The sequence below is a fragment of the Equus caballus genome, chromosome 5 (assembly GCF_041296265.1).
Source record: "Equus caballus isolate H_3958 breed thoroughbred chromosome 5, TB-T2T, whole genome shotgun sequence".
NCBI classification, from domain to species: Eukaryota; Metazoa; Chordata; class Mammalia; order Perissodactyla; family Equidae; genus Equus; species Equus caballus.
The window spans coordinates 32,127,501-32,147,967 of NC_091688.1; the positions used below are offsets into that span (position 1 = coordinate 32,127,501).

The 20,467-nt window shown below is 52.1% G+C and overlaps 2 protein-coding genes across 15 annotated transcripts in view; one reads left to right on the top strand and one right to left on the bottom strand.

The window, feature by feature from the left end:
- The window catches only part of SPATA46 (spermatogenesis associated 46), a 2,491-nt gene extending 1,264 nt beyond the window's left edge, over positions 1-1,227 (top strand). Inside the window, exons 2-3 of one of the 2 annotated variants that reach the window (XM_001491579.5) lie at positions 42-155; positions 592-1,227. In XM_001491579.5, the coding sequence (XP_001491629.2) occupies positions 42-155; positions 592-1,124 (647 nt within the window). In that variant the 3' untranslated portion in view covers positions 1,125-1,227. The remainder of the gene's footprint in view (positions 1-41; positions 156-591) is intronic. The other variant, XM_070267919.1, reaches the window with a different exon arrangement.
- LOC100058633 (carboxyl-terminal PDZ ligand of neuronal nitric oxide synthase protein) overlaps positions 1-20,467 on the bottom strand; it is a 286,431-nt gene that overhangs the window by 10,943 nt on the left and 255,021 nt on the right. For 9 of the 13 annotated variants that reach the window (XM_070267908.1, XM_070267904.1, XM_070267905.1 and 6 more), the window contains 5 exons: positions 18,674-18,840; positions 16,855-17,034; positions 13,066-13,107; positions 9,643-9,808; positions 8,014-8,166 (listed from right to left, as the gene is read on the bottom strand). In XM_070267908.1, coding sequence (XP_070124009.1) covers positions 8,014-8,166; positions 9,643-9,808; positions 13,066-13,107; positions 16,855-17,034; positions 18,674-18,840 — 708 coding nt within the window. Of the gene's footprint in view, positions 1-4,812; positions 8,167-9,642; positions 9,809-13,065; positions 13,108-16,854; positions 17,035-18,673; positions 18,841-20,467 lie in introns of those variants that run through there. The other 4 variants (XM_070267909.1, XM_070267906.1, XM_070267916.1 and 1 more) reach the window with 2 other exon arrangements.

Here is a 20,467-nt window from a genome sequence, read left to right on the forward strand (position 1 = left end):
AACCTTGCTCAGCTCACTGGAGTGCTTCCTCTGTACCCCAGACATTGCTAAGGCTGCGTTACCCACGGAGGGGTCCAGCCCAGCACAGGCCGTGCCACCTCAGTACCAAAGCAGCGCTCTCCGGCACGGCGTGGTTAACACAGTGCTCTTACCAGGTGAGGCCGTCTCTGACTTGGCGGGCACAGGTGAGGGGCTGGGAGGACAGGGGCTGCTCCTTTCAGGGAAGGGTGCCTGCGCACCAGAGAACCACCCACTGCCTTTCCCCTGCAGTCTCCTATCTGGTCCTTCCCTTAGCAGAGACCCACAGGCCTGTGGAGGCCTCCTACCTCTCCTCTTCTGTCTCTCAAACTGGTGTGCAGCAGTAGTTTCTGCCTAAGTGGCCTGTTGCAGGAAGAGAGTGAGGCTGGCAAAATGGCCACAACCATTGGTGGTGGAAAGAGGAATCATAGGAGGCCAGAGGTCTGTCTATCCTTAGAGGAGGCGACGAAAGGTGCCTGCCTGCCTTCTGCTTATTCCACGGCCTTCAGCGGCCCCAGGCCTCACTGGCCCCTGCCCATGGCCTGAGGCTCAGACTCAGCCTTTCCTTTGCAGACTGCATCTTGGGGGACCCCCAGAATGAGGAGCAGCTGAGACGGAACTGCATTATCTACCGGCCCTGGTTCTCCCCTTACAGCTACTTCGTATGCACGGACAAAGAGAGCCACCTGGAGGCCCACAGCTTCCCAGAGGTGCAGCGGGACGAGGGCAGCGGGGACAACTGCCTTCCCGAAGACATGGCGGAAAGCATCTGCTCATCCTCTTCCTCTGCAGAGAACCCCTGCCCCCGAGAGGCCACCAAGAAATCCAGGCACGGCCTGGACTCCATGGACTCCATCACGTCCCGGGACATCCTAATGGCCTCCAAGTGGCACCCAGCTCAGCAGAATGGCTTCAAGTGCGCGGCCTGCTGCCGCATGTACCCCACCCTGCACTCCCTCAAGAGCCACATCAAAGGGGGCTTCAAGGAGGGCTTCAGCTGCAAGGTGTACTACCGCAAGCTCAAAACCCTCTGGAGCAAGGAGCAGAAGGCCCGGCCGGGAGACAGGCTCTCCTCCGGTAGCTGCCAGGCCTTCAAGCAGCCCTGAAGGATGGTGGCAGCTGCCTTGTTAAAGTGGACCCCTCAGGTTAACAGGGGCTGAAGCCTATTCATGTCTCTAGAGAGACGTCAATAAACCGAAGTTAGTCACAGCCCTCTGTCAAGTCTGAGGTCACCCTGCACCACCTGCTATCCCTCCCAGTCCTGAGTCCCCGTCCCCTTCCCCTTGGGCTAACAGTTGCTTAGCAACCCCAGGCCTACCCCCTCTTTTTTATAAAGACAATACCCAAACTTTGGTAATATCCTCCAAGACAGTGGTTCTCAAGGTGAGGTGTGCAGACCAGCAGTATCAGTGTCCCTGGGGAACTTCTTAGGAATGAAATCCTCTGGCCTACTGAACCAGGACTCTGGGGGTGAGCCCCGCAATCTGTGTTCTAACCAGCCCTGCAGGTGATGCTGACGCAGCTCAAGTCTGAGAGCTACAGCCCTAAGATCCTGGCCTTCTTGCTGGTCCCCTGGGACCAGTCCTTGCCCCGGCTCCCCCCACAAACACTAGGGGAGAGCTCACTGAGGGCAGAGGGTTGAATGTCCTTTCCTATCAGCATGGGGAAGGTTCTATTTGCAGAGCCTCTGCAGTTTGACAGCTCCTTAGATGTCAGAGCTTCTGACGGGTGGAAGCGGGGGACGACATACCCTAGCACAAGGCAGAGAAGAGGCAAAGAGGGTGGGGACCCATTCCTGCCACCTATACCACAGTCCCTCACTTGGAAGGGGCACCTCTGGCTGAAGCAGAACAGAATCATTTTTGACCCAGGGGCATCTTTATACAGCTGTGTTGAGTCATGTCAAAACGGGCAGGGAAACATGTGAAAACAGCACTTCCCGTCACCAAGTAACGTCCCAGCCCTGATTCTCATTCCGTTTCTGAGCAAACTTCACTGCCAGCTCTGACCCAGAAAAACAGGTGAGTATCAGGGATGCAGCAAGGACCTCTGCTTTGCCCATTATGTGGCTAAAAAAAAAAAAAGAAAAAGAAAAGCTGAATGCTCAATGGTCTTATTTTTAGGCCTTATTTACCTCTCATTTCATCTCCCTAATGACTCAGTGGGCCCTTTCACCACAGTGGGGCACTTCCTTTCAGAGACTCTGGCACCAACCCTCCCCGTTCATCCTGCCTCCCCACTGGTTGGCCAATAGGTGGGGTGGATGGTCTCCCCTTACCTTCCAGTGACAGAGTAAGTCTTCCCGAAGCCCCACTTTATGGTTTAGCAGAGCTGCTTTGGCTTACCACGGTTTTGCTGAAAAATCGTTTGTGGTTCCTTCGTCCCCACAGAGTAAGAGGCTAGACTCAAACCCCACCACGCCCCACGCTGTGAGACCACTCCCAGCCCTGCATACCATCCCCTGCTCCTCACCTTGCTCTTTCCCCAGGCTCCACCCACCCAGCCAGAGTCCCTGAGTCTACCTGACCTGCAGGCTCCCGCTGGGCTGAGAGCCAGGACATGTGGAGGCCCACCCGCCCACTCTGGGGCGAGGTGGTCTCCAGGCAGCCCTGACAATACTCCCAGGGCCCAGTTCCCTGAGGGAGCAGATCAGTGACTCCGGGCAATTCTTCAGTCCTCACTCTGACCTCGTTTCCCTAAATGGGAAAGCCACCTGAGGGCTCCAAGGCTTCTCCTCACACACATCACTGTGCATGTGTGTCCCCCTTGATGGGGCTCTTGAGGGAGTACAGGGATGGGGACGGGGGTGGGCAGGAGGAGGCCGCTCATGGTCTCACTACCGTCTGTGGGAGAACCAGGAGAGGAACTGGCTCCTCATCTGCTCTCGCACTGTCTGCCCAGCCCACATTCCCTCCTCCAGGGCACCCGTACCACAGGCACAGAACATGTTAAAAAAAAGAGGGAAAGCCATCCAATGGTTGGCGACTAAGCCCAGGGCCACTATAACCCCAGCAAATTTCTCAGGACAGAATTCTGAGTAAAGCTTCAGCACAGCAGAAGATGCACCCTCGGGGCCGGCCCGGTGGCAGAGCGGTTAAGTGCGCATGTGCCGCTTCAGCGGCCTGGGGTTCACCGGTTCAGATCCCGGGGGCGGACATGGCACCACTTGGCAAGCCATGCTGTGGTAGGCGTCCCACGTATAAAGTAAAGGAAGATGGGCACAGATGTTAGCTCAGGGCCAGTCTTCCTCAGCAAAAAGAGGAGGATTGACAGCAGATGTTAGCTCAGGGCTAATCTTCCTCAAAAGAAAGGAAAATGAACCCTGCACACAACTGCACTGAGCAGTACAGGCCTGGCCTCCCCCTTCTCCCCGGTACATTAGAAAATAAACTGTCTAGTGCCCAGCCTGGGCCACTGCCAGACACCCTCCTGTCTCCTTTTAAAAATGCAGTCTCCTTGGGGCCGGACCCGTGGCCGAGTGGTTAAGTTCATGCACTCCGCTTTGGTGGCCCAGGGTTTTGCAGGTTTGGATCCTGGGTGTGGACATGGCAGTGCTCATCAGGCCAGGCTGAGGCGGCGTCCCACATGCCACAACCAAAGTCACTCACAACTAGAATATACAACTATGTACCAGGGGGCTTTGGGGAGAAGAAGAAGAAAAAAAAAAAAAGGCTGGCAATAGATGTTAGCTCAGATGCCAATCCTAAAAAAAAAAATGCAGTCTTTTAGCCTTTAGCTGTATGTTATATTTTATCCCCATTTTACAGATAATAAAATAAGGCTCAGTCCAGTGCATTCATCCAGAAAGGGCAGAGGGCACATGAACCTGGTTGATGTGACCCTCCCAACCTTCCTTCAGGCCTGGGCTTGACAAAGGCTTAACAAACCCTCTGCCTTCAAAATGGCTAAAAGTTCTAGCCAAAGGAATCTGGTTTCCAGAAAGTCGCTTTGCGAGATCCTGCAGCTCCTCATTTCTCTAACACCCCCCTTAGCAGCATTCCTCCTCCCCTTTCCTTTCTGCTCCCCAAAGGAAAGCCCATACCCCCATGTGTCAGGACTCCTCTGCTGAGCCGGGTTGCAATGGCACCATCGTCTTTCCAGGCAGGTGTGGGAGGAGCCTGCTTTGCCTCCAGTATAGACATTCCTGAAATGTGCCCATTGAGAATGCTACCAGCCACATATTTCAGACATTTAGTCAGGGAGTCAGTGAACCTTTATAATCTTGATGATCTTAGTTGTATCTGAAAATGTCTACGGTGTCATACTTTTTCAAGCACTCAAAACTCGCTGCCACTTCTCATCTATTCCAACAATATTTGGAGTTTCAAAAGACCCGGGATTGAGTGAGTCTGAAAAAAACAGGTATAGACCGGGGTTCTTAACCCGGGTACTATGGACATTTTGGACTGGATAATTCTTTGTTGTGGGGATTGTCCTGCGCGTTGTAGAGTATTTAGCTGCATCTCTGGCTTTCACCCACTACGTGCCAACACCATCCCTCCCCCAGTGGTGACAACCAAAAATGTCTCCAGACATTGCCAAATGTCCCCTGGGGGCGCAAAATCCTCCCTGGGGGTAGACCTAACCTTGCAAGGCTGGTCCAAATAAACTACACCTGAAGGCCCCACCTTCCTCCTCTCCTTGCAGGAACATGTGAATTCTTTCTAAACACCACACCCTTGGGAACCGTGTGTCACAGAGCTGATGCCACCCCGCTTGGGAAGTGGAGTGGAAGTTAGGGGGAGAGAAGGACCAGGTAGAATAGAAGAAGCAAGAAAAGACAATGGAAAAGCATTTAGAAATAAGAAAGGTTTATTTAGCAAAAGCCACTAGACTAGTGACAACATCCAGGGAGTAAGTGCACTTACATGAACAGAATCTTTTCCCAGAGAGTTGATCCAACAGAGTTAACGACACAACAGTTAGAGGAAGTAGAGGGCTCCGGGGCAGGGGCGGGAGGAAGCAGTCAGGCAGAGGGTAAATGAAAGGAATCCAACTCCTAAACCAGAGCAGCTGAGAGAGGTGAGGCTATGAAGAGGCTTTACAGAGAGTGCTGATGTAAGCAGGAATATAAGGAGTAGCATTTTCAATCCCAATATACAGTCCATCCTGTGCAGAGAAGTTCTTTCCTGGCTCTGCAACTGTGAGAGCCTTGTGTGCCCAAGAGTCTGCTGGCACCTGGGAGAGGGACCCATAAGGGAGGTGCCCCTAGTGTCCACTTATCTTCCATATAGCGCAGAGTAGAAAGATTAAAAAGGAGAAAGGCAGGAGTTGAGTTAGCAGAGCAAGAAGTAAGGAGGGAGGAGGACAGGGTGACATCGCTGGGAAATCAGGTCTGCAATGTTCCCTTTCCTGCCCCGGGGCTGGTGACCCTTCAAGGCCCCTAGATCCATCCTGTGTCTCCCACCTGTATACCCGCAGTGTGCCCTGGTTTGGATCACACTGGGGAGGATGCCAACACATAAACCAGTGCTCCAGGGAGGGCCTGAACTGGGGAAAGGATGGGCGAGGCAGGCGGAAACTACCATGGGGCACTCCGAGGGCAGGGCTCTCTAATGGGTCCCAAGTCAACGGTGCAGATAACTGGTCTCTCCACTTCTTTAATCTCTCCTCCATTTCCTTTCTTCTTTTCCTTTGCAAACTTTTCAAGACCGTTGTAGAAACTCTCTTCCCCACCCACCCCATCCACGCCCTCTCCTACCACATTCCACACACCTAATCCACCGGCCTCTGGCTTGATCCTCAGCTCCTGCTTGCAGACAGTGGGCCTCGCGAAGCCAGACCTTCCACTCCCCTGAAGACTCAAGATTTTAATGATTTAAGAGGTCCCACACTCAAGGAAGTCTGCGTTAGAACTCTATAAACTAGCGAGACTCCGCCAAATCGGATTCCTGACATCAGCTCCTGTAGCTTTGTGGATCTCACTTTCTAGGTTTTCCCTTCCCTTGTGTGTCCAGACCTACTTCCAACAGTTAATTAGAAAATATAAGAAACAGAACCACCCCTCTCTAAATGCACGTTTGGAAAAGAACACAAACCTACTGTTGATTCAAACACCCTGGAGATCCCCATTCTCTTCTCTCCCATTGCTTCTCACAGGCCTACACACATGTATACACCGTCCCTCACATGTGTGTACATACAAGCACACGTATACACACACATACACACACATGTACTCGTCCTATTTCCACTGACACCCTGGTGCATCAAGGACAGTACATAAAGCTGCATTTATATTCTTTAATTTGGACTTTCTGGTCTAGAAGAAATGCAACTGTAGCTATAAGAAAAGACCTGCACTTTCATTTATATAAATTATAAAGCAAAGTAAGGGTTGAAGAACTCTATTTTGGGGCAACCACATCCTTACCAATTGACTCTGAAATAATACTGCAGTCTGGGTCTGCGGTTTGTTGTCCAGGATGAAGACTTAATTGCCCAAACACATGACTTGAGCATGTCTCAGCTCTCTCTTCAGGCATCTTTAGATCTGTTAACAGCCACTGATTGCCTTACTGGAGCCAAAGGAGCTTGTCTCCTTGCCTCCATCAGCCCACTGTACCGAGTGGTTATCTCTAGGCCAGGCCTAGATGGCAGAAGATAAGAGAACTGCACAGGGTACTTCTTACAGGTGTGCTCGAGGCATGCACCCACGGAGAGATGGGTCAAGGGTGACATGGCTATGGTCCCTGACCTAAGTGGCAGTGATTCTGAAGAGGGCACATAAGCCATCTCAGCTACCAGCCTGTGTCCATTTTTTTGCAATGAAAACTGACCACTACTGCCCAGTGGAGGGGACAGGTTGAGAGGTAAGGCTGGGGGCTCCGAGTCTTTCAGAGAGGCGAGAGTGCTACAAACGCTTCAGCTGGCATAGCCCCTGAGGCAGGACACAGGAGAGAAGGGGTCAGCCTCCCAGCCTCCAAGCGGGTGAGTTGCGCTTGCAGGCAGGAGGCAAGCAGGGGCTTCCACACTGAAGAACCAGACCTGAGTGATCTGTGGCAGCAGAGGGGCTGCCCTCCCCACTGGCTTTCACAGCAAAGGCCTGAACCATGTTAAACTCCCAGTCTCCCTCTGAAGCAACACCTGACATCCAGCTAGAGGTGTTCGGATCCAATCCATCTGAAAACTTAGCCAATATGACACATCCTAATTCCACGCTCCTACTAAAAGGACTATCCTGTCTTTTATAGCCCAGAGCATCCAACCTCTACAATCTGCAAGGGCCTAGAGAAGGAATTCCTCCCATAAACGTCAGGGGAAGGGTAGGCAACTGTAGCATCCTGATGTCCAAACACAAAGCACCTGAGACGGTACCAATGGCTTCCCTTCATAGTCGGGACCACGGAGATGGGGAGAGCAAGGGGGCTGCTGGGACATCACAGACAGAGCAAGGAGCCTGATGATGGAGCAGGCGGGGAGCAGGTCCTTCAGCAGCCTGGTAGTCCTCAAGAGGGACCCTTTCCCAAAGCCATGGGCTCTGGAAGGCCCCGCCCTCCCTATCTTGTAGTCACAAGTAGGAGAGAGGAGCCAGCCACCTCTGGGAATCCAATAGCTTCCCCCCTTGACCCTCCAAAGCAAAATCCCAATCCTTTTCTGAAACTGTAAACTCTTCCGGGCCCCTGGGCATCCTCAGTAGCGCACACAGCCAGGCAGCCCCTATCCGGGGCGGCAGCCCGACAGGGCGCCTTACACCACGGGCCACCTCCTCCGCCTCCTCGCCCTGCGGCACCTACACGGCGATCTCATCATCCAAGCTGTCACCCAGCTCCTGCCTCTGCAGGACGTTCAGCAGCCGGGGCAGCTCCTCCTGGGACCACGAGTCGCGCTCCTCGCTCTCGTCCGTGTTGGACTCGTACTCCGAGGCGATGCCCGACTCGCGGAACTTGATGAGCTCCAGGCCGCCCAGGAGCGGCTGGCCCTGCGCGGGGGGCGGGGTGTCCTCGGGCGGGAGGAAGCGGAAGCACTCCAGCTTCACCAAGCAGTCGCGCCTACCTAAGGGGCTGCCCGCCGGGTGCGCGAAGTCGGCCAAGCCCGCGCCCAGGGGCGGCGAATGCAGGTCCTCCGGCTTGGGGGTCGTGGGATCACAGAGCACGGGCAGGGCTCCAGAGCGGAAGGTGATCTCCAGCAAGCTGTCCTGGGAGCCCACTGCGGGGTGAGACAAGAGGGGGAGCAGGCGACATTAAAAGGTGGGTGGTTTGGGGAGCCAGCCCTCCGACGGTCCCCGCCCTGACCAACTGAGGGGCACCTCAGGAGCGTTTGGGGTCTCTAAGCACTTCAGCCCTTCCTTCCAGCGCCCCCCTCCGCCCCCCAACATGGCACAGACGTGCCAGGCTGGAGGGGAGGAGAGCCGGGAACGTGATAAAGGTCAGGCAAGGTCATGTGAGGAGCTGGGGGGCCAGTGGATGCCTTGAATGGGGCATGAACAGGGAAAAGATACAAATTGAGAGGGCCATGGGAAAAGCATGCGGTAACGTTTAGTACAACCTTGTAAACTGGCACTAATTAGGAGAGAGCAGGGTCTCAACAAACAAAAACAAAAATCCAGAGAGGCTTCCAGAGCAGTGAAGCGCAGTGGTTCTCCATCCATACCTTTGGGCCACTTTAAAAATACAGTGTTCCAGCCCCGCCCCAAGCTACCCATGCAGACTCTCCGTAGGCTGGACCTGGGAATATCCATTTTGTACAAAGCTCACGGGATAGTTTGAGAGAACCACTGGTATAACAGGGAAAGCATTAGTTTGCAATTAAACCCAAGTCTGCATCTTGGCTCCACACCTTGCTAGTCCTGTAACCCGGAGCTAGTGATTTAACCTCTGTGAGTCTGTTTCCTTATCTGTAAAATGGGCATAAGGACATCTACCACTCTAAGGCTTAGAGGAGATCACATATATGAAATTCTGTCACAGTCTCGGGCCCAATACATGACCAATGGATATGTGTTGGTTCACAGCCAACACACACTTGGAGCATGCAGCCAACTCACGGACAAAGTCGAGAGGAAGGCGTGGAGATGCAATGCCTTGTAATACTTCCCAATCCAGCCTGGAGGCGGCTGTGCATCTCAGGCCCCGAGTCAGGTAACTTCTGCCACTAACCAGAGAGCTAAATGGCCAGTTACTCCTCTGCCTTCTCCGTTACGTAGATATACTGCTACCAGTCTTTTCTATGCTACACAGTTGTGAAATACATGGGGCAGAGACAGTAAACTACTGTACGGTTTGACATCTCCTGCAGAGCTCATGGAGGGCATGATGCACAATAGGTGCTCAGTATATTTCGACTGGAAAATCCCTCTGAGAAAGAAATGCGTTGCCTTAGGGTGTACAGTGCCCGAGCCCCCATCATGGAGAGACTGCATGAACATGTGGCAGCAACTCCCGGGACATTCAAGGCCAAGTCCGGACACTGGAGTCGAAGACAACCAAGACCCTCTCTGGCCCTGCCATTCTGTAATTCCATGAAGTGTATGGATGGGACAAACAAAGTTCCCCTTGTTTTCTGCTGGAATACCAGGGCAGGTCAGGGGTCCAATAAAGCACCACCAAAAGCTTTAGGGAAAAGAACATGCGTTTCCCAGAGCCTCCACAGGGGGAGGCCAGGTTGGGCAGGGCTCTTGCTTACTGGCGTTCTGTCCTGACAGCTTCAGCTCCAGCTCCTGCACCTGCTTGACCAGCAGGGAGATGTGCTGGAGCATGTCCTTGTTCTGCAGCAGGAGCTGGTGCACGCGAGCCTGGGCCTCCAGCCGCGCCGCAGCCTCAGCAGCCAGCTGGTCCTTCAGCAAGTGAACCTGCAGAGAGGAGGAGGAGGTAGAGAAGACAGAGAGAAGACAGAACAGAGAGGAGAGAGGGACGTGAATGCAAACGAGAGTCACCGGTGGACAGCAGGGACCGGAGATGCCTTCCATGTTCGATTCAAGATGAAGAAGCCCTTCCGGGGCAAAACAGGCACCTGGGCTTGTAACTGAGAGAAGGAGGAGCCAAAAGAAGCTGGGTCACTGGCCCTGTGGATCTTGCTGTTTGCCCCGAGTGAGGGTCGTGAGGCGTCACTCACGTACCACTCAGGGCCCCACACCAAGGGCAAGAGGCAGGAAAGAGCCATCTGCCAGCCCCTGCCCCTTCCCTGTCAGGAGAACTCCTTCAGCAGCTGACATACATGACTGCTGTGTTGAGAGGGGTACCTTTTTCTCATCTTATCTTTTAAAAAATAAACACAAAAACTGATATACCGACCCACTAGCTAAGAACAGTGTCACAGCAAACTCCCATACGATCTTCCCTCACCCATTCCTCACACCCAAACATGAGGAGAAACAGGAAGCCCTACACATGCCCTTTCTAATTCATGAGGTGGTCGTAATACAGCCTGTCTTTTCACATCTGTGGGTGTCAGCTTCTTTCCCTGACTATCCATTCCCTTTTTATTTCCTGGGGCACCGAGGACCACGCTTCATACCTAGTAGGGTCAAATGTTTACTGACTGACTCACAATAGGGCCTCCTCCAACAACGGCAGAAGGGCTGAGGTGCACAGTTCACAGAGCTGCCCTCTATGGGAAGAGGGGGACTCACGTCAAGTCTCATGGTAGAAGAGCTGGTGACAGCACAGCCAGCATGCTTGGGACCCAGTGGTGTCTGTTCTTGGTGTGTGACTGAGTGTGGGAAAACTCAGGGAGAGGAGACGTGGGGTTTCCAATGATATCAGGACTCTGGCTTCAAGAAACTGAGTCACAGGGCAATCACAATGTTCACTCACATATGTGATTCTTGTGCTTAGAAGTAGATAAAGGGGTCTCTGTGGAGGGTTTGAAGAAATGGAGCTCATGAATTTGGCAGCCTGGACCAAGGCAGCTTGTGGGAAAGAGGGTTTTCTTGGACCACAAACATGGTGTGGATAAAGACACATTGTCAGGTTGACTGGAGCAGGACAGGTGGAACGAGGAGTGGAGGAGAAAGAAGGAAGAGGAGTCAGAAGAGCTAGCTGATTCTCTTGCTCAGAAAACAAATGCTCTGGATTTCTGAAGAGCAGATTGCTCCAAAACGATTCACATTTTATCTAGCAGTAAAAGACTATGTCCACCCCATAGTCTGGCCAGGCCTGACCAGGGACCTGCCAGCCCAGTGTCTGCCCTTCCCAGCAGCTAGCACTCAGAGAATCATACTCTCTGATGCAGTGGCTGCTTCCCTCCCTGCCCAGATTTGAGGACCTGACCCTGTAGTTGGCTCTGCTTCTAAGTGGAGCCGCTAATGAGATTAGTTGCCACTTTCCATTAGTGGCTCCCAAGGTTAGGCCCATCTTTCCCCCAGGGGCAGGATGCTTAAGGAATCTAAAGTAAATCTGTCCTCCACAAGGCACTGTTAGGACGGAATTGATATTTTAGTCCAAACATCGGCCTCATTTGCTGCCTCATATAAACTATGGAAAGATCTAGAGAGGGTGAGAATAAGGAAAGAAGTGGCTATAATATTTTAATATGGATATCTGATGGTGAGTGGCTATTAAGCCTTTATCTTCCTTGGAAACTGAGGCATGGTGACATTTCCCCTGAGACTCCCCCAAATCCTACTGGTTCTGAGGAACAGGACAATTGCTCTAGGAAGCCCCCGGGTGTCCCCCAAGAGGAAGGACTACCTTAAGCCTTCACCTGTGAGTAATGTAACTTATTCCAACTTAGAGTATCATTAAAGGAATCTAGTGAGCAGATAGAATTGTTCATTATCCGTTTTCTATTTTCTTTGGAACAGAAATGTTAGGCAGAAATGTGGAACAAAATTTTCAGTGCATGTAAGCAGAGAAAGCAGAGAATTCTGCACACCACTAACTGGCACCTATGGTGGGCTCCCTACACACACGCTGCAGACTCAGATACTTGCAACCCACATCTGAACATCCCAACGGAAAAGGCCATTTGAGAGCACAGGACCAGGAGCTGGAACACTTGAGTCTGTCGGTTTCTCCCTGTGAAATTGTAGGTAATTCGCTTCTACCTCGACTTCAGTTTCTCAGCTGGGAGGGCTGGCTAGAGGCTGAAACAATCTATGATTCCACACCCAGGTGGACACAATGGTCAGTACTGGGGGGCATTCACTAAAGGCTCTCTGAAGAAAACCCCAGATCCCCACTGTAAAGTCAGAGAATGAGGACTGGGGACAAAAGAGGAGCTCCCTTCTGCAGAAGCCAGGGGGAAAAAGTTGGAAGCTTCTTTTGCAGGTGGAATACCAGCAATACATAAAAGAAGACCCTTCAATCAAATGCTTCCATCACAAATCCACCAGCCATGAGAAAATACTCCTGAGTTTGAGGGCCAGATTAAATATGAATTTTAGCTTTGCAAACACAGAGTTCTAACATTTCAGTGTTTTTAAACCCTGGGAATGCGAAAACACACATTGCTGCCGCTGCCCCCAGCCAGCACTGATGAGCTCTTCTGCTTCTGTGACTGTCCAAGTGGCATCAGGCATGAGGCTCCCACCCCTCACTGTGGCAGGCTGCGCCACAGGAGAACCCAAACCTGGCCAAACTGAGACCAAATGGCCTGGATTTCTTTTAAATTTGAGGCAATTTAATAATCCCTGTGTTTTGCCTATGGAGGTCTGGCTTTGAAGCTCCGAAATGAGGCAGCATTATTTCCAGCCTTGGCTTAGGGCGTTGGCTATAGCTGTGTGCTCGCTTCCTCAGTCACACAACAGGGCCAGACAGCACCACCTCCTTCCTACCAGATGGGATCTTTATTTCTATTCTGCACATTCTTCTTTCAAAGAACTAAACACCTTTTGCAAAGGTAGACACACTGATTTCTGGAAAGGTCTAAGTGAGCTGTGTTGTTCTTCGGCAACGACTCTTCCAGTCACAGACTATTTCCGGTCAGCAGGAGGGCCGTGCCTGGAGGGCAGGCTGGGATGCCCAGCTCTGCATTCTGGCCACAGCACGACAAGTGTAAGTTCAACCCTGCACCCTCTAGCTCCAGGCCACTTCCCAAAACTGCCATCCCCCCTCAACCCACCCAGCAACACCAGACCACTGCCCAGTGGCTCTCCAGCCTACTTGCCTGGACTCCAGCTCCTCCATCAGAAGTGGGGGCAGGGCCAGGCTGAAGTTAGGGAGCAGCAGGCACATGGAAATGGCAGTGGAGAGAACCAGAGCAATTTGCCCCCCCCCCCCCGCCCCCCCAGTGGACACACAAGCAGAGGCAGGTGGCGCTGTCTCAGCATGCATAAGGCAGGATGTGGGCAGGGCACCCAGGGGGCTGGGGACTGGGAGAAGCCACGAGGACACAGGCTAAATCTAGGGCCGGGGGTGGGGTGCAGAGTGTTTTTAGCGCTGTTTCTCTAACTACGGCACACACGATCGCAAAGCACAAGTAACCGATCACTTGTTTCAGAACAAGCACAGTGGCAGCAGGTAGAGTAGAAATCTTTAAATAGCAATATGAGCTGCACTAACGGTTTTTTCATAAGCTAGGCCAGGATCTGAGAGACTGTGAAGGAATCTGGCCTATTTAACTGTCGCCAGTCAGCCGCAGTGCCCAGATCAATTCTGGAGCTATGTGGGCCCAGCCCACGGCCATGCGGGTGCCAGCTACGTCCCAGCTTTGGTTCAAGGCTTGGCTGTCCTCTCATTCACACACTTGAACATCTGGTCCATCTAAAAGCAGAAAGCTAGTGCAGCCAGGCAAGCCTCATGCTGGGTCGGGAAAGTGGTCGGGGGGCTTGGGAATTCACTGTTTACATACTGAGGTCTAACCTAGAAATGCTTAAGAGTTGGTTGAACAACACCTTTGCCGTGTACCTTTAAGGCCAAGGCAGGCCCCTTCTGGACCAGCTCTGAACCAATTTAGGGTGAGGCCGGGAGAGGTCTTGGGGTCTGAGACCAAATCAGAATCCTATGAAAGAGACCTAAGCCTGGTTTCAATAACAGCAGAAGCACACTGGCCTCTGAGAGTAAAGGCGGGGCATAAATGATGCAACAAAGGACCCCAAGAGTGCACCTGTTTGTAAGAAACTGTTTTCTCAGGAACCACATAAGGAGGATGCAGATGTTCCCAGAAAAAAGGAAAATGTGTTCCCATCTGAAAAGCTGAGGTCACAGTATTACCCATTGGAATCTGGGGAGTGCTGGTAGTTTAATGAAGAAAGACAGAAACTTCGCAGTTTGGTGGCAATAGAGTCTGACAGAACAAGTCAAAGCTGACCTTGGCTGGAAACGAAAATCAGTGCCACTGGTGCAGAGAAACCGAACATGCCAGATTTGATCTATTTTAAATGCGTGAAAGATGCCAAGAAGACCAATCTATTAATCCACTTACATATCTTGTATAATTATTTTTACCCAAAGATATGGATACTAATAAAAAGCCCTTGGATTCAACGAGTGGAAGAAAGAGAAGTGTGCAGAGAAACCTGTATGTGAAGGCTGGTTTAGGGCTGAATCCATCTGGAGGACCAGAGAGCCAAAAGCCAGCTGCCTTCCTGGGCAGCCAAGGAAGATGAACGAGAAGGTGGCCAGAGACTGCCTGATGGGGATGGCAGAGAAGGGAGAGGAGGATGCTCAAGAAGCTATGTGATGGCCTCAAAGTCTTATCTGACCTCAAGATTTTGAAAATCTACAACCCTCAAGTCATCTCACCCGTGTGGGATACGGATGAACTATGGTGGCATTTCAATCATGTCACTGCTCCAACTGAGAGTCAACAAGGCCACTGCCAACTATAATCAACAGATTTTGAGTGAGAGGCTAAGAGTGCCCAGCCTGTGGAAGTGGCTGGAACTGAGAGAAGCTGATGAAGTGAACCGCAAACACTGTGCTCTTCCCTTCCTCTGGATTCGCTATCCTCTAGGAGAAAGGCTACTCAAACGAGGCCAGGGCAGTGATGTCCTGTTGAGACAGATGCTTGAGTCTGTACCAGAAACCACTTCTAGGGTTTCGTCCTGACTGTAGTAGACCCATGACAAGTTATGGGTCTGGTGGCTTTATAGATGGAATGCTTCCTTCCACTGCCACAACACTTTTCTTGTTGTGTAGATTACACATTTGCAAACAGTTTCTCTTTGGTATTTAGCAGTGACTTCAAATTCAAATGTCTCTCTGATAATATTCATCATGAATATGCATCAAGCCCATTCTTAGATAAATAATAATTACTTGGCAATCGATATGCTGAAAGAGAAAAGTATTATGGGTGGAGAATGGATTCGTATTCAACGGAAAACTTTTGGAAACCACGTGAGTCAGGGTGCTGGAGTGCTCAGGCTTTGTGCTCCTGTCAGCCATCACGCCCAGGAGGGGGGATTCTCGCAACAGCCATGCCATTAACTAGAGAAGATGAATTCTGTTATCTGACAAAGAGCAATGATTCTTTTCCCCCAAGTACAAGAAGCCATTAATGACATTCCCCCTCTCTGTTGCTCTTTTGGGAACATCTGCGAATCCTCTCAGCATCAGCACACATCCTTTTGTTTCCTGGTCAGAAGTTTTTAAAAGGCTCCCGTCACTTGGGAGCAGTGCCCCCATGGATTCTACTCTCTCGAAATCTGGCTGCAAAAGGCGTCCACGAGGCTCGTGCCTCAGGCCCAGGTCAGTGCAAGACTTAGAAGGTGGTGATATAAAGTGTTATAAGGAGGTCTTTTCAGGACCCGAGTCGTAGCAGATCCCGTTTTGATTAGGCTGCTGGATGCTTCCTCAAGGGGTACAGGTTGGAAAGGAGAGCTTCATCTGGGTCATTCACTCCACCGGAGGGTCATGAGAAGAGTGAGCAGAAGAAACAACGGGGATCCATAAGTGCTCCCTGGAGAAGCCTTCTCTGTTCTCACTTTAGAATGCGGAAAACCTTAAAGGTCAGTCTGGTCAAGCAGATTTAGGGTGCCGAGGCTTAGGGCTGCCTTTCCAGACCTCTTACCAACACTCTCAAACTGCGACGGCCCCACCCTCCTCACTGTCTTCCTCTCCCCACTCAGGTCATGACCTTGTCTGACTCGTAGCTCAGGATTCAGCCTTTAAATGGCATGAATGATCATGTCTTCACCACTCCCTGATTGCCCAGGGTGAGGACTAAGCTCAGACTCATAAATTCCAAGGAAGAGGTGGACTACGATGCCCTCTGCAGAAACCAAGCAGAAGGAATCCCTGCTAAAAGCAGCAGGGACAATCAGCTCCCCCCTGCTCGACAAGGTAGCCGCAGCCCAACAGGTCTCTGGGGCTCAAACAACATTTTCCTCCTGAGATCTAAGCCAAATCTCATTACGGCTCCAATACTACACTTGAGTTCCTGTAAGTTAAATCCCATGAGAATGAATTCCAAGGCCAGGAGGGAATCAAACACCGCCTGGAATAAGCAGATCAGTAAGGGAGGTGCAGAAACCTGTTATGAACAAGGCAGCTGGGATGCCAGGGCGATGCCTCTGCAAAGGTGTCTGGCACAAACTCATACTTTAAGTTCTTTTAAGAGTGGCATCACAAAGTCACACCTGTCCTGACTTCAAAGGCATCCCTTCCCACCCCAAACACCGGGAAATAAGGCAGGAAAGGAAGGGTGGAATTGTGTGCGTCTTGGTCCTTGGTAAGTTCAAGTCACTATCCAACAACATCCAGCCAAGCCAGCCAAGCCCAACTCAGAGCGGGGGTTCCACGAGAAACCAAAATGTTTCTTCCCGTTTCAACCACACTCCCCATCTCTCCCCTTCCCGCCGCTTCCATTCCCCAACAAGCAATGGTCTCACAGCATGAGCGATCCCTTATGGCTCCCTAGGTTTAAAAAACCTGCCCTGAGCCCCTCGCTAGGGAAGGCGCGTCAAGCCCATGAGAGTGGAGCCTGCGAAGTAGGGAGGAGGCTGAGGAGAACCTGGGCCACAGCCACTTGCGTCTGCTGCTGCTGCTGCTGGAGGAGCTGCTGAAGGAGCTGCATCTGGTGGTGGGTGGACAGTGGCGGCCCCGTGCCCAAGCCCGGGGGCTCTGAGGAAGAAGAGGGCAGGAGCATCCTGGGCGAGGCTGTCAACATGGGCTCCCGGGCATGGGGCGGAACCTGGAGAAGAAGAGAAGACAGGGCATGAGTCTAGGCGGGAGCCATCTTTAGGGGCCTCACTCTCTTTCTAATATGTGGCATAAACATGGGTGGGGTGAAACGGCCCACTTATGACCAAGAGCTGGAAATGCTGTGTCTTAATGGAAGTGTGGACGGGACCCCAGGGAGGAAATGGAGCAACTGCCTGGGCTGGGACCACAGCGCCAGAAAACCCTATCTGGACACCTCAGTGACTGATCCAATGTGAGGGGAGACAGACAGCTGATACAGTCCCTTCTCTTGCCCACCACTTCTAACTGTCCCACACCGTTGAGTTACCTGAGGTCGTGGACTAAGAGAGCTCTAGTTATATGAAACCCAGCTTCCTACCGCCCCACCAGGAGAACGGGAAGGAGGCAGCTTCCGCTGTTACTTTGCTGTTCCTTAGGACTCCCTCCTCCAGGGTCTGCGCTCTTTGTCCTGAGTTGGCCCCTGGAGGAGGAGGTGTGTGAGGGAGGCTGCTCCAGCCCGCCATCACCTTCCCTCCCAGAGAGCGCCGCGGGGGAAGAAACTTTGGGACTGAGACAGATAATGGTCTGGAAAGACCCTCTCCGTTAGCAGAGAGCTGTTCCGTCCCGTTCCCTCCTGCTGTCTCCCTCCTGGTGGCTGGAAACTGTCACTAAGATGGCTTAGTGACATGTGACCCATGGAATTCAACAGCAGGGAGAGACACTTCTTGGCAGTTCTGGTTCTGGCCCTTCTTCAGACACGCAAGAGAGGGGCACCCAATGACACAGGGATATTGCCCCTTGCAGAGGACAAATGGTACCAAAGAAAGTATCAGGCAGGCAATTTGGAACTGTACTGCCCTCCAAACCAGACAGGCTTCTCCTTCTGATGAAGTGGCCTAATGACCGCCACCTGAGAAAAGGCATGTGCATGATGAGAAGAGAGAGGCACCCGTGATCCAATGCAGTGCCTAAGAATCTAAGGGGAGGGCCATTTGTCAGAATTTTCCTTCTGGGTTTTTGGTTGGAATTTGGTCTCAAGTTCTTAGCTTCTTAGTCTGGATCATAGCAGGAACTCCTCGGGGCCTCCGTCATCTCACTCGTCACATGTGAGATTGGAGCTGATGATGCCTGAGGTGGTCTCTCAGTTTCTAACCTCCAGCGGGCCAGGTTCCAGCCTCCACAGCGCCATTACACAGGAGCATCAAAGCACACGATCGCTAGCTGCAAGCAGAGGGAGCCCAGACTGACTCTGCTCCATCAGCAAGCCCCAGGGGATCATGGCGTGGTGTGTGAGGATTAGCCTTGTACAGGTATTGTGCAGGGAGGAGGTGCCATCAAAGGTGACACCGCCAGGGAGAAGAAGGGGACCAAGTACTGATGGGATCCTGGAGGGCGATGCATGTCAGGAATGAGCTCTGTGGCATCCTGACACAGCAGGGAGTGGCGTCAGCACATGGGGCCAATCTCCAGAAGTCAGGCCTCGCTAAGAGGAAGTGAAACACGCTCTGGCACTGCCCCATGCTGCAGAGGCCTCGCTGTGAAGCTGATCCAGCAGGTGCTAGGTGACTGACGGCAGCTGATGCTGTGACACAGCATACTCCAAGAGGCGGCATGGGTAAAGATCACCTGCATGTGCCACCTCTGCCTACCTTGGAGTCTGTGTGGGAGCCTCCTTCCTTCCCTACAGCATCAAGGTCAGTGACGCCTCGGCTGAATTCCAGGACGTCATTCCCTGTGAGTGGGACTTCTACCGCGTCGATGTCAGTCTCTTCTGCAGTGGCCGTGGAGGCCCTCTCGGCTCCAGTGAGCTGGCGGCCTGCAGGGACAAAGAGAAGGCAAGAAGGGCATGGTGACACCAAGGACAATGTGCTCCTTTCCTAACACTTTAGCATTCAGTGATGTCACTGGCTTCAAAACACATTCACCTAACTTTGGTGAATTTCCAATCCAGTACGATGCTCCCATTTTAATATCTTTTTAAAGTCCAGAAGCAAAGATGACACTTCCTTGAGGCTGGATGTGACGGCTTTGCCTGGTTGGCATGTTTATATTGACAGGGTATGGGGACTCTGAAATAAGGGAGTGACAGTCATCTCGACCACATCCTGGCTTAGGAGTGGAATCAGCCCAGGGAAAGATCCCAAACTGGGGGTCCAGAGATGTGGAGTTTCCCCAGCAGTGGCCCTGATGGGCCATGGGACAAGGGACAAGGGGTAAACCACCTCACTACCTGGGCCTCAGTTTCAACTATAAAATCAGAGGCTGAGTCAGATGGATAAGGAGGGCTGCTCGACTGAAGAATAAGGACAAAGGGATTTGAGGCCCTGTCCAACACAGTATCAGTTTCCCACCCTTCAGAGCCTGACTCTGACCTTGCCCCCAAGAGCAGAAGCCAGGGGAGAGGCCTGCGGAGGAAGCAGTAGTGGGAGAGAGATGGGGTGCCTGGTTTCCCACAACCTCCTTCTCCAGTCTGTCTGTCTTCTTCCCACTTCCCCCCTTCCCACTGAGGACAGTGACCACGTTCAGCATATGTGCGACAGTCCTACTGTTCCTTTTTCATTCCCTGTTCCTCTCTCTTTTTTGGGACTCTTTAAATTATAAACACTGGTGATTCCTTGGCATTTCCCGGGAAATATTTTCTTTCTCTACATTTGGGATTTGATTCATTACTGCTGTCTTCAAATAAGATTTCTTAAAAGCTTTCAGAGACCAATACCAACTGCAAAATGGAGCAGGTTAATGTTAGCAGGAAATACGGAGAGCTGACTCCCCGCCCTAAAGCCAAGCCAGGCAGCCAGGCGTTGGTCATTAGGGTGCCCGCCTTGAGAAGAGACAGTCCTAACAAGTCTTCCCATGCAAACTCGCCCGTCATCTGCGGAAGCCAGCCTGGGATGTGGAAGCGAACAGTGTGCTTGGTTTTCCTTCTGGCTGCTCTGGGAGTTGTGGAGACAGCCTGTGAGTGCTGGAATGGTGTGTAACAGAAACGATGGTCCCAGACCGTGCTCTAGCAGGGCAGCTCTTCTGGTCCTTGTAAACCAGTGGGCAGGAGCACAGAGAGCAGGCTGCTTTCTACCACCTCCTGCACCCAGAAGTCACCTTCTTGATGATTGGGAGGTTTAGCCTGAGAGAGAGAGGGCTGATGGATAACTCATGGCTATTTTTTAGTAGGTGGAGGGTGCTGGGAACTGAGCATCTGGTTCTCCACGCCTGCAGAGGAGTGAACAGGGTGAAACGGGCATGCGTTTGAGGACAGATTTCCATCAGTCCTCAGGAGGAGCGGGCTCCCGCAGCACTGTGCATCTATTGTCAGTGCATTTAGCACACGATATTGAACACGACTGGCTGTTTTTCCTTCTAGTCTTGAGGTCAGGGCTGTGTCTCATTCATCTGTTTCCTAAGGATCTGGCACAACAGAGAAGGGGTTCAATAAATACTGACAAAGG